Source organism: Rhinolophus sinicus, linkage group LG02, assembly GCF_036562045.2.
Source record: "Rhinolophus sinicus isolate RSC01 linkage group LG02, ASM3656204v1, whole genome shotgun sequence".
Taxonomy (NCBI): domain Eukaryota; kingdom Metazoa; phylum Chordata; class Mammalia; order Chiroptera; family Rhinolophidae; genus Rhinolophus; species Rhinolophus sinicus.
Window position 1 is genome coordinate 188,561,370 of NC_133752.1, and position 18,907 is coordinate 188,580,276.

Here is an 18,907-nt window from a genome sequence, read left to right on the forward strand (position 1 = left end):
AGAATCATTTATAAGGAAACTAGTTGAAGTCAAAAGGTCTCTTAGAGCAAGAGGAGAAGCTGGGAAGCACTTCAGGCCAGATTCTGGAAGCCTCACATTAAATGCACAGTGTCTCCTGTGAAGCCACGTCTGGGGAAAGAAGTGAGTAATGACAGAGTAACTCTTCTAGAACCCTGGCTTTTGCAGGCGGCTGGGTGATGGGAAACCTTGCCAGTTTTCCAGGATGCAGATGGGTAACTCTTTAGAGGTTCAGTTTTATCAGAGGCCCTCCCACCAGTCTGATAAGCAGGAGGTGGGGGCTCTCGCCTGGCTGCCTTGCTGGGGTACTCAGAGAACTCCAGCGCCCCTGACGGCAATGGGGTGGGTTAGCGTCCTGGGCCTGCCGATAGGTGCTTTTGCAGTTTGACTAGGTGGCAGCCACGGTGGGTGTTCAGATGAAAATGTGGCTCAGGGACAAGACATAAATGGAGAAACTAAAAAAGGGAAGAGGAGGTTGGGTGAGGATGGTTTCTTTCTAGGACCGGGAGTGAAGCTGTGTATTGTTTAAAATCCTCTGAGCCTGCTGGATACAAAGCTGAACTGCCTCCAGCATTCAGACCGGAGCCCTACCTAGCGCTCAGCCTCACTGCTCACCCTGCGTGTCCCTCCGACCCCACACTCTCTACGGTGGTGCCAGGAGTCTTAGGTACCATTTACTGAGCGCTTACTGCTTGCCAGGCATTTTTGAGCAATCCTGTTGAGTCTGTATGGATACTGCCATTTCATAAGAAAGGGAAAGTTAGGCAAAAAAACAAACAAACAAACAAATAAATAAAATGAAGAGATTTGCCCAAGGCCACTGTACTTGAAAGGGATGGAGCCAGAACTTGGGCTCCTTACATACATACTGGGCATAGAGCCCATGAGTAACACACCTTTGATTGAACTAAAAGCCCAAACTGTGAGCTCTTTTCTGATGGGCCCCAAATCCCCTCATCTCCCAGCCTGAGTCTGGGGGCTTGCTGCTCTGTTGGCCTGGAAGATCCTCCCCACCTCTAGTCCTCCTGACACTCAGACCTTTCTCATCGCTTCCAAGCAGTCCTCTACTCCAGCCGTTAGTCCTGTGCCTGTGGGCATCTCCCGTGCCTGTGGGCATCTCCCGTGCCTGTGGGCATTCCCCTCCATCATGGCAGCAACCCCAATTCATTTAATGCCCTTCATCTTCTGATCTTTAAGTCTATAGCGGACCACCTGGGGGGAGGGGGAAGTATGGTGCAAGCGGAGACTACATCGTATTTTTCATTTCTGCTCCTAGTGCAGGGCCCAATGCCAGGCAGCCGGCACATGCTGAGTGCTTGCCTACTGAACGGGCACAGAGTGAGACTTGGTAACTATGTTTCCCACCTGCAGCTTTTCAAGCTCTTCCATGCCCAGAAAGGCAGAAGTGAGGGAAACCGGAATTCACTTATTCATTGAACAATTATTTACTGAGAGCATTCCATATCCTGGAAGGGGACATCGGAGTACACAGAACAAGATCCTGGCCCTCAAGGAGCTCGATTCTTGTGGGGAAACACAGAGATGTCAGTTTCCTAGTGCTGCCATAACAAATTACCTTCGCAGCTTACAACGTATAAATTCGTTATTTTGCAGTTGTGTAGGTCAGAAGTCTATGGGTTGGGTTCTCTGCTTAGGGTCTCACAAGGCCAAAGTCAAGGTGTCGGCCAGCCTGGATGTTACCCGGGGGGAGAATCGACTTCTACCCTCATCACATTGTTGCAGGAACTTAGCTCCCTACGGTTGTAGGACTGAGGTCCCTTCTCCCCCGCTGGCTGTCAGCTGGGAGCCTCTTGGCTCCTAAAGGCCACCTGCATACCTTGTCACTTTGTCCTCTGCGTCTTCAAACCAGCAATGGCATAATGACTCCTTCTCGTGCTTCACGGCTCTCTGACTCCCCTTCTGTAACATCGGTTCTGTTTCCAGGTGTTGGAGGTTCTGAGCTTTTAAGGCTCCAGTGATTAGACTGGGCCCATCGGCTACTCCAGGCTGATCTCCCTGTTTTAAAGTCTGTAATTGCAGCTACAAAGTCTCTTTTGCCATGTAACACGACGTAATCACAACTTCCGGGGATTAGGGTGTGGACATCTTTGGGGAGCATTTTGCCGAAGAATCAAAAACGTATTTTATAACACTGACAGAAAGTGCAGTGAAGAAAAATAAAGCAAAAAAAAAAAAAAAGCAGAGTGGGGAGATGGAGAATGCTCCTTTGGCTAAGGTAGTCAGGGAAGTCCTCTGTGAGGAGATGACACCCAAGCTGAGGACAGAGGAAGTGATGGGCTGAGCTGGGAGCAGCTGCAGAAGAGCAGTCCACGCAGAGGGCTTGGGCGCAGGGATGGGGTGTCTTTGGGCAACAGACAGGAGACCAGCCTGGCTCCACAGGACTGTGCAGGGACGCGTAGGGGCCATGAGTCTGTGTCTGGAGAGTTAGCCAAGTCCGGATCAGGATGACCCCCTGCCCCAGACGCTGCATTTCGCCACGATTTACTCTGGGGTAGTGGGGATCTTTACAAACCCTGGAGATACAGCAGGAGGACAGAACCCGATGTACGGCTCTAAAGCCTGTTAATGTGAGTCGGAGAGCTCAAAGCACATGGAGGAAGGACTCTGATGGCATTCGAAACACTTGGAGAATCTGCTTTGAGCATTACTAGGCTGTAGGCGAGCGGGGCAGAGTCTGTAGGGTCAGGGATGGCTCCGAGATGGGCTAATCGGCGGAAGCTTGGTGCAGGCCGATTTGACACCTCTGACACATCCAAAAGGGGAGTGTGGGACACGATCACGTGAGGGGGACAGAAACATCCAGGTCTATTCCTCCTCAGATGCCTTTGCACTTGCCGCTCTCTCTGTCGGGAACGCCATTATTCTAGATCTCAGCGTGGCTGCCATCTCCCCTTCCTTCAGGTCTTTAGCTAAAATGTCACCTTCTCAGAGCATCCTTCCCTAAAGAATGGCTCTTTCTAGAAGAGTCCAATTCCCTTCCATGATTCCTGGCATGTCCCAGTACGTGAGGGTTTCTCCAACTCAGAAGTACTGACATCTTGGGCTAGATAACTCTTTGTGGTGGGGGACTCTCCCCATTGTAGCACATTGGCAGCATCCCGGGCCTCTACCCATTAAATGCCAGGAGTGTCCACCCCTAGTTGTGCCAACCCAAATGGCTCTGGACATGGCCAATGTCCCACGGGGCACCAAGTTTCCCACCAACTCCTGTTGGTAACTGCTGCTCTATGTTATTATCTTCAAAACACTATCTTTCAAAATTATTTCATTCCACAACAAATACTTATTCAATGTCTACTATGTGCCAGGTATACTTCTAGGTACAGGAGCTAAAGCAGGGAAATTAGTAGACAGAAATTACAACCCTTCCGGGACTTACATCCTCATGAACAGAGAAACTTTAAAAAAAGAAAGTGAGCAAAATTACTGTAGGTCAGACGACGATGAACACTATGGAGAAGAATAAGGTGGGTGGGGGGCGGGTAGAGTGAGGCTGTCGTTTGCAGATGGAGGACCCACAGGTTTAAACAGGTGTGTTCAAGGAACAGCAAGGAAAGCGGAATGTCTGGAGCTGAGGGAGTGTGGGGAGCACCGGAAGGGGCTGGCGTCCCAGGATGCAGGGAGGACTGCTTCCCTCCCCCTGATAACAAGCAATAGGGCTCTTCCCATGAACAGGGCTCCCTTCTGTCGTGTTCTATGGCAGCCCCTTGGCCTAGAAAGGAACCTGGCAGGTCACAGATGCTGGATGCACGATGAATATCCCTAACAGATGAGTGAACAAATGGAAGAACAGTCCTGGAGAGGGAGCTCAGCCCCAGGTATCCTCAATGGACAGAAGACAATTACAGTCACAAGATGCTGAGGAGGTACCACGGCCTTTCCCATTTGGGCGACAGTCAGGAGGCCAGCGGAACCTCAACTATAAACGGAAAAGGAAAGTACTAACAGCTGATGTTTACTAATCCAGACATTGTCCCAAGAACTTTACAAATACTATCTCATTCTCTCCTCAAAGCCACCCAGTGAGATGGAAACTCTGCTTGTGCCGATATGATAAAGATTGTTAGTTGCCTGTAATTATGAAGCTAGTACCAGATGAGGGCAGGACTTGAACCCAGGACTGTTACTCTCCAAAACATAAGAAATATGTCTTTTAAAAGGAAAAATGAAACAAGAGCTCCAGGAGCACAGGATGACTGATATGGTAAGAGGCCAGATGTCCTGCGGTCCCTTAGCCTACCTTTTAAACAGCGACAACAGGCGGCAACGACTACATTCACTGAACACTAATTATTATACATACTCAATCTGTCTCATCATATGAAATTTACATTCTTATCTCATTTACTTCCCACGACAATCCTTTGTGAGGTAGGTACTACAACTGACCCCATTTCATATATGAATAAACTGAGGTTCAGAGAATCAGTAACGTGCAGTGAGCCAGGGGCGGGAAGACCACGGGAGAGGCGACTCTTTCATGTAGATTTCTAAGGGGTTATCAGGTGGCGGAGGGAGCAGATGTAGTCCATGGGAACCCACGAGGGGGAACTAAGTCCGAAGGAGAGTCTGGTTCAGGATATGAAGTGGACAAGTTCTGGGTAACGTGACTGAACCCCGATGAAGCTTAAGTGGAGAGAAGTGGCTGGATGGCAGCACCGCTACGTAGACTCCAGCTGCCTGAATACTCAGAGCAGGGAGCGTTCTCTTGTTCACTGACACCAACCTCGGGGGCGACCTTGAGGATATCATGGCTTTGCATTTGAGTCGGCCTTTGGAACATCTGTAACGCTTTGGACTCATGACTCTCAAAGGGGACAGTATCCCTTCTCAGGACAGTCTAACACAACGGAGAATATTCCCGCATCCCACATGGGTCCCCCTGAACATTTCTGTTTAGAATTGTATGTAACTGTTACAACTAGCTAAGCCTGAAACTAACACTACTTACCAAAAAACGCCAAGTGCTTTTTCTGCACTTTTTTAAATAGACACTGAACTTGGGAGTACAAATCAAGGGAAGGTGGTATTTCCTATTACCTGATACTTTACAAAGAGCCGTTCACGAGTTTGGAAAAACCTCTCACAGATGGCCAAGACCACTCACGGATGTGGGTTACCTGGATGCCATTGGTACCATTCAGCATCGGCAGCGTTCCCACAGAAGACCATTCTGTCCTGAACACAGGTACAGAAGCACCTGACTACTTCGTCAGGTTGTCTGATTGCCAAGCCTGAGCAATTATATGCTGAAGTCAATGTTATTTTATAGTAGATTAATTTTCTTTTATTTCTTCTTTCTATTACAGTCAGGCACTATATTGATTTTCTTGAAATTATATTTGTAGACCGGTAATCTCTGAATTTTATTCCAGGATTGTAAAGGAGGCATTCAAAACATGTGTTACAAAAATGGGGCATGGCCACTGGCTGAATGAACAGAAGGCATTTTCATTATTTTTGTGGATGACTCTAAGTTGAGAACTAAAATGAGGTCAAATAACGTGACACCAATGTTGGCCTAAATCATATAAAACTCACCAGAGATAAATATAAAGTCTGTGCTTTAGGCTCAATAAATCTACTACAGAAGCACAGAATGGGGAACCTTTGGCTGAATAGTCATTCATGGAGCTTTCAAGTTGAACTCAAGTTCAACTTGAGCTTGATGTGCAAATGGCAATAACAATGTGTACTAGGAGGCTGGTTCTCACACATTGGTACGCATCAGAAGCATAGAGGGAACATGTTTAAAACAAGTTACCTGCCCTGATCTCTGTAGAAATTCAGAGTCACCTTCCTGGGTTGGGGCATGAAAGCTGACATTTTAAACAAGCGTTCTGATTCAGAAAAGTGGGAGGGAGTGCCCAGGTGAAAGCACAAACCTCTGATCGTTTACTAACGTCCAGAGTGTATCGTTCAGGTCAGAGTGTCACCCTCAGAAAGAGAAACGGGAGCTACCTAGAGGTGGTTAACCAATCAGGATGGCAGACGGTCCAGAGGCCATCTCACTTAGCACTACTGCACAGGGAAGGCAGGTTTTGGAGGGCTGCTGGCTGGTGACTGGCTTCAGATATGCAATGACACACAGGATGTTGGCTAAGAAGGTGCTGTGCTATGGTGTCTACGTCCTTATGGAGGAAGATGAATGAGAACCCATCGTACAAAATAGAGTAGACATTTCTATTGTGTGGTGTCAGATGCACCATGCTTAGATGACAAGCATCTTTCAGTGGGATTATTCTACAAAGTCCATTCAAACACTCCTGTGCCACCAAGAGCCTGGGATACAAAGCCCCAAAAGAGGTACTCCCTGACCCCAGACTTGGTCTAGGGGCAGTTTTTTCCAAACTTGTTTTCAAAGCTCTAGATCAAGTTAAGAGTGGGCGATGCTGCTGGGTTTACCAGCTTTCTCTACTTCGGGAGTTCTCAGGAGTTCTCAGGGTCTCTACTACGTCAACATGCCATTTGAATCTCCAAGGGAGGAATACAGTATGCAGATTTTTCAACCTTATCTTCCACACCGTCTAAACACATATTAATGTCTCCTGCAATGTCTTCTGGAATTAAGTCTAGAAAATGCTGATCCAGGGTTAATGCAGAGCTGACGTTCAACTCTATAAATCTCAGTCATGCTAGGGGCATATCTACAACTTTATTTGTAGATCTGTAAACTCTCCTCTACTAGACTATAATCTCCGTGGAGGAAGGTTCTTGGTATCATTCATTCTTTAAAAATCAGGGGTATGTGCTGAATGAATGAATGAATGAACTACATTTAAATCTAGTTTCTCTAGATGCAGTTATTACGGACAGAAATCATCCAATCACATTTCTTCAGAGCATGAAGTGATAGTTCTTGAGCCAAGAGGTGGTGGAGGTGGTGGTGGTGGTGGTGGGGTTCAGAGAAATGAATGCATGTGTCTAGGCCCGAAGAATGGTGGATGGCAGAGGCAGAGTGAAGGGTAGACTTATATCCCACACTTCTAGTTGTCTCACTAAAGTTATTTGTTTAACAGTTCCTTGGCAAGTTGTCAAGTGTTTGCTGCTTTTGAATTCCCACCATGGAATCCACTGTGGTGTCCGACTTTGCCATGTGTCGCCTTCCACTTCTTCCCACTCCAGAGTTTGCTCCAGCCTCAGAGGTGAGTCAGTCCTTGAATGTCCTAATTCTGTAGTTCTGCGAACAAGGATTCCTAGAGAAATGACGCCTCCCTCCCTAGAGAGCCAGGTCTCCATCTGCCTGTCTCTGGCCTACTTGGGGGACTGAAAGGAACAGGATACATTTTATTTTTAAATTGTTTCTTAAAGCACATGCTCTAGTTAATATTATGTCCTTCATCTAGGGGAGGACCCACCTTCTCCTGGAGTAACCTTTGGGATCCTACACAAACAAACCTTTCTGTACACCTGCCCTCTTGGTTCTACTTTGCCTAACCTCACTCTCCAGTCACCTGCTACTTTTAGCTCTCCTTTCCCAAGTTTGTTTGTAAGATAGTCACTGTCAGCACAAGAACTGAAGTGGGTTGAATCTTAATGAGCCTGTAAGAATCCTTTTTTTTTTTTTTTTTCAAGTCCTACAGACAGCTGAAGGCTGAATGGATGACAGTTTCTTACACCTAGGACATGATGACCAGACAGAACAGTCAGGAAGGAGCCCATCTCTGTGCAAGGATGCAGGAGTTGCCCTGTTTGTCACCTGAACAGTAAGGCAAATGCCCTGGGCTGGGATCTGCTGGGTCATCGCAGCTGCTGGCTGTGGTTTAGCAGCTCTCTGAGGATGGATTGAGTTGTAAACTGCTCTAAAAAGAATACAGGGGGTGAATGGGAGATGGTAGACAGATCCGTCTCTAACCTTATAGGGCAAGCTGTGGGTTTGTGCAAGCTGACTTGGAAAGGAAAACAAAAAGGAAGGGGGAAGCTGGCTGGCTCTTTCAAGGGGAATGTCAATCTATGAGATACGTAATTCTATGAATTAGCAAAGATAATGCATGGTAAGGTACCTGGAACAGTGTCTGGGGAATGCAGTTGAACTCCATAAATGTAGCTGAATCAAAATTACTCAAAAATACTTACTCAGCGAGGCTGTGGTCAGGGGGGGAAATAAAAACGACAACCACCTTCCGAAAGCACTTTGATTTACCAGCCCTTATAGCTGGTAGTACAGAGGGCGTAGGGTGGAATCATCATACGCAGTTTACAGGGCACCTCAGGCTCAGCGAGCCCTGGGGAGCTTTCCAAAAGGCACCAAGGAGAAAAGCGAGAGTCAGGTCTTGGAGACAGATCTTCCACCTCAAACATCTCATGCTTTTTCTGGGGATTTTCCAAGTAAAACACAGTCAGGAAGCTGACATATGAACTAAAAATCATCATTTTCTTTTCCTGAAATAATATGAAAAGTTAACCTTTTTCCAGGTCATTGAGAGAGGAGAAAAACTGCTGGGTGATTGCATTAAAATTATGGAATAGCAAAAAACGTAGTGGTTCTTTCTGCCTCGAGTGCTCAGGAGTCCTTAGCAAACCTCAGCCAGTCACGTAACCACCATTTTTAAAGCAGGTGGACCCTTTCCCTGATACAGCAAATGGCAGAAAAATGCAAGAGGACACAGATGAAGATTTACTGAGTACCTATTTTGTGCCAGATACTAGGCTAGACTCATTACCCAAGTTATCTGGTCAATGCTCACACACTAGGTGCTGTTATTGTCCTATTTTATGGGGAGAAAACTAAGGCTCAAGTAGGGCAAGCCACCTGGCCAAACTCACAGAGACAAAACAGCTGAATTGCCTCAGTTTCCCCATACAAGCTGGAGGCTCACACAGGGCTTTGCTGGAGCTCCTTTTTCTGGAGGCTTGAGATGGGATTCTGGGCTCAATTTCCATGAGAACCTAAATGTCTGGATGACACATCCACCGATAGGAGGCACAATCCTTAGCGTTAAAAGAACAAATCCCCGTGACGAAAGCCAATGCATTTCGATGTCGCATATAAATCCTTTCCTAACGACTGCTTGCTGTCACTGGCTTATTGAAATGGACACATCACTTCTAACAGAGCTTTTTACCATCTGCTCTGTCCTGTCTGGATCAGCTAGAAAGGAAGTAACTCATTGCCTGGGCATATCAAGTAGGCGCTAAAAGTGGTTTAGACACTTGTCTGTCTCCTGACCTCACATTCTGAGGCAAACGAGGAGGGGCGGGAGAGGACACGTCATTTCTGTCATAATAAATCCCCCAGCGGGCTACATTTTTCTTCTCCCTGCAAACCCCCATTGATGACCGATGGTTTTTGTTTTACGCAGATAGTCGTGACCCAGACGTCGTGTCCTCGAGGTACTGCAGTTTATCTCCACGTGACATTTCCTATTATTCTATGTTCCGGAAGATGGAAACGACACACATGCCAGGGCTTTGCTCTGATGTCCCTGCTGCCAGCGACAAACATGGGTCTCTCCAGCTTTACAAAGGCCTGGAGGGACGGGCTGGGAACCTGGGCAGCAAAGGCTAGCTGGGGCTCATCATCTACTCACAGCAGGAAAGCACAGGGCACCCTCGCACTAGCCCACTGTGGGCTCCTCAAGGGTCCAGTCTCCAAGCACTGAGAAGATGGCCCCCGGGAAGGTGTGCTGGGAGGGGAAGCACAGAGCCACATTCTGCCAGAGCCGACCCTTAAATTAGACATCCTGGGGGCTCCTTATAGGGCAGAACCCAGGGCAACACCCCTGCGAGACCCTTTAAGGGCAGAGTCTGGGATTCGCGGTGTTTTAAAAAACGATTCTTGAGCCTGAAGCTACTAAAGTTTAAGCTAGGAAGGTTAGGTTAGTAGTTAGCACCACAGGCCCTTCCTTATCAGTAAACTCTCTAAGCATTAGCTTCCTGTGTATAAAACGGAGATAAGAATAGCACCTGCCTCCTGGGGTGAGTGTGAGGAGCAAATGAGCTTAACGCCTAGGAAGCAGAGGCACAGTGCCCAGCCAGTACTCAGCTGGTATGCAGAGGCACTCCCCCCCCACCATTATCAAAATCCTGAATACTTCCAAACCGGCTAATAGAGAGCTGCTGCCCGAAGACCCATCGGCCCCCTTCCCCACCTCGGCCCCTCAGGGACTCCTTAGCATCCCCCCCATCCCACAACTCAAGGGTTAATGCCTAGCACAGCAGGAGAGCCTCCCGCAGGTGTGGGAAGCGCAGGTGCTTGGATTTCTTCACTGGTCACCTCTGCAGATGATAAAGCCTGACAGGAGGTACAGGAACAAAATTAGAGCGAGAGCACCTCGCTGCTCTGGCAAATGGCGGCAAAAGAACGGCCCCCATGTCAAAGCATGGCCTTCAGGACAGGGCTCCCTAACTGCCACCTGTGGCCGCTCAGGACACTGACCCTGGACCTTTCTTTCCTTGTCCTGGTCCAGCGTTGACCCTCCTCTGAACTCTTCCCTCTGGAAGCTTGACTCTCATCCTTTTTCCTTTGGCCTCCGGGGCCCTGACCTCTCTGGAATCTGACCCTCAGCTCCCAGGTTGACTCTTTGGCCCTGTCCCCCACTATAGCCTCCAGGACAGGTGTTCCCTGTCACCTTCAGGTGGCGCCATCCCCTGAAGACACTGGCACCAACCCAGTACAGCTGGTCTCAGACGCCGGGTCCCAGCACTTCTTGGTCTGACCCACCCTCCTGTTCCCTGAGCTCCACGTTCTAGTCCTGACCCAGATCACGGGTCTGCATCCTCTGAGAACAGGGTACCAAAGCAGTGGCAAAGAGGATAAAGGGGAAGAGGCAGAAAGATCCAGAGGCATCTCAGAGATAGGACCCTGGCAGGACCTGAGCCTATGGAGAGGGGCTGCTCTGGCTCCCTGTTTATGCTCCTGCGGTCACACACAGGCTGTGTCTGGCCCACTTAGCCTGGGGCCTAGTACACAGGAAGCATTCAACGGACAGGAGGTGAACGATGAATGAATGAGTGAATGAATGATACTACTAACGGACACAGAAAGAAGAGACACAAGTTTGGGGTTACAGCAAGGTGGAATAATAGACTTGATTTTAGGCGCATGGTGTTTAAGGGCTCTGGGGCTCTCCTAAGCACCCATTACCAAATATTTCTGCCTTTTTTCCTTACTGGCACATGGTCAGGTTACATTTGCCTACAACCCCTGAAGGTAGGCATAGTCACATGACATACATTAGCCAATGAAATATAAGCAAAAACCATGTCACTTCTGATCAGAAACATTCAGAGTCAATAGGATGGATGTCTGTTACTTTCCTCCCTAGACAGGGAAGTATGCATCCCAACGAATCCTGAATGCCTACGGTGAGCGCAGGTCCTGGCACGCCTAAACTGGACGCGGAGTGTGAGGAAAATAAATTTCTGTTGTGTTAAGAAACTGGAATATTGGGGTTCTTTGTCACTGGAGAATGGTCTCTAGTCTATATTAACGGAGCCAAGGGGCCCACAGGCGATACTCATACTCTGATGGGAAGGTCAGTCAGGAGAGTGGCTTTGTGGTGAGACCGCCCCTGACTGCCAGCATCCAACAGCTACTTTGCCTGTAGCTGCAGCACTAAGAAAGAACTGGAAGGTGAACTGCCTATACCGTCCCCTGCAGAACTCATCCCACCAGATGGCCTTCTCCCAGCTTTGGCTTACCTCTTCTCCCAGAGGAAGGAGCATGGGTCCTCACATCGCCCTTTGTAACCCCCATCCCACCCGGCCCCCGTCATGACTTACCTGTGTTGTAGCCTCTTCCAAGAGCAGGCCAAGGGCGGTGATTCTTCCACAGGTTTCCAAGGTACCAGTCACTCTGGTTCTCTACCAAGCCCAAAACCTGCTGACCTGTGAAGTACAGAGAATGCAAAGGTCTTAAAAGCAGCCAGTGTGGGTCAGTGAATACTGAAGAGGAGACAGAGTCACGGCAAATCCTAACCACAGCTTTCATTATTTGGAGCTTTTATTAAGTGCCAGCCTCTGACTTAGGTGCTTAAATGGTATTAACATATTTAATCCTCACACTTAGGCAGCCCATCTGTTTTTATTATCCCCATTTAATGGAGGAGAAATGAAGGCCGCCCAGAGTAGTTAGCTAACTTGCCCAAGTTCACCCAGTTAATCTGTGTTAAAGCCAGAATCCCAAACCATCCATCCATCCGTGCATCCATCCATCCCTTCCTTACCACTCGCAACATATATTTATTGGCTGACATACTCTTCTTCAAGTGTTCCGGTTCTAATATTCCCATAGTATAGTAATTTACTGGCTTTCTAGGCGTGAGCTGAGACAGTTTTCTCAGATCAGAGAGGAAGAAATGACCCTTGTTTAATGAGATGGGAACCCACAGAGAAGAACCATCTTTTGGCCACATTCTCACAGTGTTTTTACTCTCAGAGTCACTTTATCTTGTGGTGACAAACATCATGTCAGCACCATATCAACTCAGGAGTACCTTGTAGAGAACAATTGCTTCTCTGTCCCCAGAGCAAATCTCTGGGCCTTCTAAATAGGGTAGATCAGGTATCAGATCCAATTGCCTTCCACTAGATAGCGCTATCATGCCACGCAGACAGTATTCTCTTGGAATTATTATCAATCCCATTTTATAGACTAGGACATTGAGGCTCACACAGGACTGTAATTTGCACAGCGACTGATGGAGCCAGCATATAATTCTCTTTTTGTCTGACACCCAGATCTTTCCACTGTCTCAATGTATTATTACTTACCTTTAGGACAAAGGTTTAAGATAGAAATGATAAATCCACATTTTATAGAAAAGAGAAACTGAAGCTTAGAAAGTGTAAATAATTTGTTAAAGGTCACACAACTAATAATCACTGTCTTCCACAGCCAACCGATGCCTTCTGGAGCTCAAACCCTTCTATTGTTGGCTAATTTGAGAAATAAAGACCTTTCTGACCCAAAGAAAACACAGCGGTTCTTCTAGAACAGCATACTGGGTGACAGAGAACCTCCTTGGGTGATGACAGCTCCCTGAAATGATGCTGTGTGGGTTTGGTATAATTTATTTGATCAATTTATCGAGTTCCTATCTAAATCAACACCCCAGCACAAATACATAAATTAGAGGCATGGAAAAAATACTACCACCCACTTTGTCACTGTGGACGATCACATCCAAAACTTGTAGAATCTCCCAGAAAAACATATCACCAACTCAGGAAGTGGAAGAGCCAATCAATCCCACACGCAACAAAGCCTGGGACATTCGTGCAAAACAATTATAATAGCTCTGAAAAGCATGGTGCCTTCAGCTGAGAAAGCTGTATGCCAAGTCCTGAAGCTGTGACCTCATTATACAGCAAAGGGGATGTGGAGTCCTTGGCGAGGCTGGTTTATAATTACTATTGACCTCAGGTTGGTGCTACCACTTTTTTTGGGGGGGTGGGCATGATGTAGGGTGTCATGAGCTCAGAAATGACAAAAGGGGAACAATCTTGCATTGAATGTAGGGTGGCCATCTGCATTTCCGGTAAGGTAATCTTCAACTATCTGAAAGTCCAAAGTCTGTATGCTGGCACTCCATGAGTTATCTTCTGCCTCAACTTCTTCAGATGGATTCTCTATTACTCACACTTCACTCCTGACACATGCATAGGTAGTTTTGTTACTTGCACCCTTACCACTGTGTCTTGTTCAGATGGCTCTTGCTCAGTGGGAATTGCCTTTGCCCCCTGCTAATCCCCACGGGGCATCCTTTTGGGCCCATGTTTAGCAGGAGGTCACCCTAAATACCCCGACATCTAAATGATCACTTTAGCATCACTGCACATGAGATGGGCGACATGAGCTGACTTACGCCCTCTAGAGGACAGAGTGGGTGATACCCAGGCACGGCTGGCCCCTCATCTGTAAGTACCCATCTCCTACATTAGGTCCAAGGGCAAGGGATGCGTAGTAGCTAACAACACAATGAACACTAATCAATGTCCGCTCAATAAATGATGTCTGGTGGGTAAATCTCTCCCGATTTGGAGACCACCGATGTTAGCGTATGAATGTCCCCACTTTTCTGAAGGTACAAAGCATTTCACCTTCTCCCCATTTACCAACATGAATACATTCCACACTCAGCTCTTAGCACGCTGGCATCTTCCTCACCTGCATGAAAAACTGCAGAGATGGGGTGGCAGCCCCGAAAACAACTCTTACATCCGATGCTCTACCGAAGGCCTGAACTCAGGTCTTCATCTCCAGAGGAGTCCTTTGCACGGTTCACCTTAACTCACGTTATCACAAAGGAAAATATCCAAATTGCCCTTCTCTCAGTTAGCACTTGAGCTGCATTTCTCATGCTGGTGGTCCATAGCCCTTTCATGCTAAGCCAGTTGTCTTTAAGGTTAAGAAAACTAATATCCACTGGGTGAGAAAGCAAAATAGTAAACCACCACTAAGACTTCTTTTTGCTTTTTTAAGGTGGATTCATTAACTGTTCAGTTGACGATTAAAATGGTAGCTGGGTTTTGCACCTGGCCTTGTGAATCCTGAGCTCAGTGTAAACCCCAGCCCCCACCTGCCGCCACCAGCACCAGAGCTTCCGTGCACCAGGAACCATGTGCCCAGTGCAGCCAGAGGTAGAGAGCAGACTGGAGTCACACCACCTGGTTCCAGTTCCTGACTCTGCCACTTTCTGGCTGCGTAGCCTTGAGAAAATTACTTAACCTCTCTCTGCTCAGTATCTAACTCTAATGGCTATTGTGTGTGTTTCAATGACTTCATATGTATTAAGTGCTTAGAACTAGGGCCGGCACATACTAAGCACTATATAAAGTGATAGCTATTTTTAAATATCATCATCCAAGTCGTAAGCTTCTGAAAGAGAGCAAGCCCATGCCTGTAGTTTTCTTTGGAGGTCATCTAGCACAACAACTGGGTCATTTTAGAACTGTGTCTCTAAGTGGGGTCTGAGGGTAATTGGCTTCGCAAACACCTGGGTTCTCATTAGAAGTGCAGGGCCTCAACCTGAAAGTGAATTGTGACCAGGAGGCAGCTTCCCCCAGGAGGCAGCTTCCCTCTATGGGTCTGGTTTCTAGGAGAGATTTCCAGGCTTCTTGCCCCAACCCTTTCTCTGTCCCCATGGGCCAGGGACGAGTTACCTGACTGCTGAGTTTCAGAGAGAACAGATTACTGGTAGTTTATCCCTCTCCCATCCCTCCCCTGAGGGGCCAAGTCTGCCAATTTAACTTTTCTCAGTAAAATAAGGTGACATTTTGCTCTCATTCCTTCATCTTATCTCTAAATCAGTTCAGTATATGGGGATGAGGGACTAATATCATATTTAATTCCCTGGGACCCCAGCACTTCTAAATAAGAATTCTGGCCACTGAGTCTAGTAACCTGCACTTAAAAAAAATCCCCGGGTCATTGAAGTGTACATTAGAGTTTGAGAATTACAGATTCTGGTCTGAAAGCTCTGTCCCCGCCTTAGTCAGGGACAAGCTTCACTTGTGGGGTCACTAGCACTCAATAACCTCCTCTGGTGTCTAAATCAAGCTCATAAACCAGCAGAATTCAGGGGTGGCGTCCAGAGTTACACTTCTTAAATAAGTGGTGAAAAAAATGAATGCCAGCACCAGATTACTCAGGTTCAAATCCCAGCTCCTCCACTTATTAGCTGTGTGACTTTGGACAAGTTACCCAACCTTTCTGTGCCTGTGTCTTTATTCATTTGTAAAATGGAGTTAATAAGTAGTACATGCATCAGAATTATTTTTTTTCCCCTCTAGGCACAAGTTCATTTGTGAAAATAAAGCTGTGTTCTTTGCTTATTCAAACATTACCACTGTCAATGTCTACAAAACAGTAAAATGTTTAGTAGGTATTTGCTGTTATCATTACACCCAGAATTCCTCGGTCCTATAGTCTGTCCCATCTACTTGGATTTCTGGCGTCCGCAGTCTCGGCCATCTCCTTAGCTGACATGATGTTCACTCTGCCCAGACTTTGGTTCAGTTGAATATCGATTGAGAGTTTGCTTTGTGTCAGACACCACACAAAATACTAAGGAATCAAAGACAAATAAAATATAGTCCTTGCCCTAGAGGCAGAGCGAGAGGAGAAGACAGATAAACAATTCAGAAGCAGTGTGGTACTACTTGCAGTGACAGAGACACTGATAAGCCAGAGGAGTGGGGGGCAGGTTATAATTGATTCTGTGGAGGAAGGTCAGCGTCTCTGGTGGAGCCATCTACCATATCCCCTCCTGCATTGCAGGCCACCTCTGCCCCTTCCACACGGACCTCCCAATTCCCAAGCTTCCCCCAAACCTTTTCTAGCAATGGTGCTGTCCTATAACACCTTTCTAAGCAGAGAGTGTGTCCCCTGGGGCCCCAGTCACAGTGCATGAGACAGGTCATCTTTTACAGCTCGGCCAACCCCAGCCCATCAGCCAGGTGGCATCTACACTGCAGCCGGGTCCGCAAAGGTCCAAGTCTAAATCCTTCACCTTGATGATGCAAACACATCCTTGGCCTGACATCCCATTAGGAGGTAATATCCCAGGGGATTCCTCCTGGGGAGATGAGAGGGGTTGCCTGTGTGCTGCCTCCCTCAGCATCTCAGCATTCCGCACCGACTGTCTCATCTTCTTAGGAGTTATTATAATAAAACACCGTGACTAACAGAAAAGGCTTTGTCATTGTTTTCTGTGCTGGCCCTGTGGTTATGATTAAGTGCACTGTTGCCTGTATTCCTTACTCTAGGCACAAGTTAACTTATGAAAATGAAGCTGTCTTCTTTGCTTATTCATACATCACCACTAACAGCCAGACAAGAGCCAACAAGCTTGCTATTCTGCTGGGGCCCTGGTGTCAGTGTCACCAGCCAGCAGACGGATGGCTCCAGGCTGGGAACTCCCCTCCTCCCGCCTGCCCCAGCTTGGGCTCCAGGCGGGGCTCCTGTTGTTCAGAAGCTGAAGCCCCAGGAACAGAGACTGGTGCTGCTTGCCTGTGGCACAGGGGCGTGGGAGGGGCAGGCTGGGCAGTCCCTTACCCCACCCCCAGGTATGAGGATTAGAGAGACAAAGGGTAGATTAGAGAGACAAGCGTTTTTAATCCAGACAAAAGAGCGCCCTAGCCCCAGCTCCATATGGCTGGACCAGGGCACCACTTCTCTGAGCCTCAATTTCCGTATCCTAAGCGGGCAAGAATACAAGTCACCTCCTGCCTCCAAGAAGGGATGTGCCGATCAAATAAGATACTATAGTTTAGTGGTTACCAGAGGGTAAGGGGGGTCGGGGATGGGAGATGAGGGTAAAGGGGATCAAATATATGGTGATGGAAGGAGAACTGACTCTGGGTGGCGAACACACAATGGGATTTATAGATGATGTAATACAGAATTATACACCTGAAATCTATGTAATTTTACTAACAATTGTCACCCCAATAAATTAAAAACAAAAAGACACTGTATGGAAAGCACCTGGCTCGTGGTAGCTGTCCAACTGAAGGCATTTCTCTTGCTCCTTTTAGCCAGTCATTACTCATAATGTCTGAATCTCCCTGCGTGCTGACACGAGCTGCAGCGACTGCCATTTTGCCCCCAACCCTTCCCTGCTGGCCCTTGTCCCCACCGCACTGGACCTTTCTGAGCCCTTTAGCTTCTGTGACACCAGTCTCTTGTTTTCCTCCCTTTGAACATTCTCTCCCTGCCTCCCCTTCAACGCTGGGGCTCCCCAACTCCCGTCCTTGGCCCCCTCTTCCTCTTGCTTTACATTTTCTCTACTGGAGCTACTCTAATGGCTTCAAACACCACGAGTAGGAAGATAAGCACCCATCTCCATCCCCAGCTGAGATGACTTTCCAGTGCTTCGGACTACAGCCATCTGCTCCCCATCTTTACTTGGCTGTTTCACAGTGACCTTTAACTCAAACTGACCAGGACCAAATCCATCACCTTCTCCCATAAATAATGAGCTGAGCCCGGCCTACTCTATTCTTTGGTAGCACCAAGATCTAACTTGTCACCGATGCTAGAACCTCTGAATCAATTATGTCACCTCCCTCTCTTCATTCTCCACACGTTCGCTATAACCAAATCCTACAGATTTTACTGACTGTTTATCAAGTTCTCCCCCCTCCCTTGCTCTACCACGTCCACATCATGTCTCTTTCCTAGGTCACTGTCATGCATGGTCTCTGGTCCCGCTCCCCGCACAAGAACGCAGGATGGCCAAACAGGAACACCCACGGAGCCATAGGTAGGGGAGTCATACCACTATAGTCTCGCTGGCGGCTGGGCTGGAGACATAGGAAGTAGGGGCCGCAGAAGCCGCAGGAGCCACACTATCCGACCCGCAATCTGCAGTTCGCTTCTCTGCCAACCAACCAACCCCACTTGTTTTCCTCTCCGCTTGCTAGCATAGCCACTGGCAGTTATATTCGTGGCCAACAGCTAACTGGTAACAGCTGATGGCCAACTAGTTATAGCTGATGGCCATCTACTACCCGAGCCAGCACTTTCCACATGAAGCCGAGAGCCTGGAAACTGCTCTCCTGGCTCTGTCCCCACAGTTACCTTGGCAGATTCGTACTTGGTCACCTTTCCCCCAGGTAAGCCCCCTTGCCATTCATCTTGCCCAGCCAGAGACATATTTTTAAAGTGAAAGCAGAGAATTTTGCTTCCTTGATTAAAAACCTTAATGCTCTTGAGGCCCAGTACAGTGTGACTGGATGATGGATGGATAAATGAATGGATGATTTAATGACAAATAAATATTATCTAAAACTCACCATCCTAGCCCACCTGGAACTGGCGGACTCTTTCAGACTGGGGTGGGAGTGGATGCGTTAACCTCTCCAGGTAAACACCAGGAGAAGGGGCTCCAGCTCTGATCACGGATGCTTCCAGTACAGTCTC

General features: G+C 47.7%; 1 protein-coding gene across 5 annotated transcripts in view; it reads right to left on the reverse strand.

Annotated features, from left to right (window-relative positions):
* LARGE1 (LARGE xylosyl- and glucuronyltransferase 1) overlaps positions 1–18,907 on the reverse strand; it is a 486,966-nt gene that overhangs the window by 94,206 nt on the left and 373,853 nt on the right. For all 5 annotated transcript variants that reach the window (XM_019728420.2, XM_019728419.2, XM_074326275.1 and 2 more), the window contains one exon: positions 11,764–11,868. In XM_019728420.2, the coding sequence (XP_019583979.1) occupies positions 11,764–11,868 (105 nt within the window). The remainder of the gene's footprint in view (positions 1–11,763; positions 11,869–18,907) is intronic.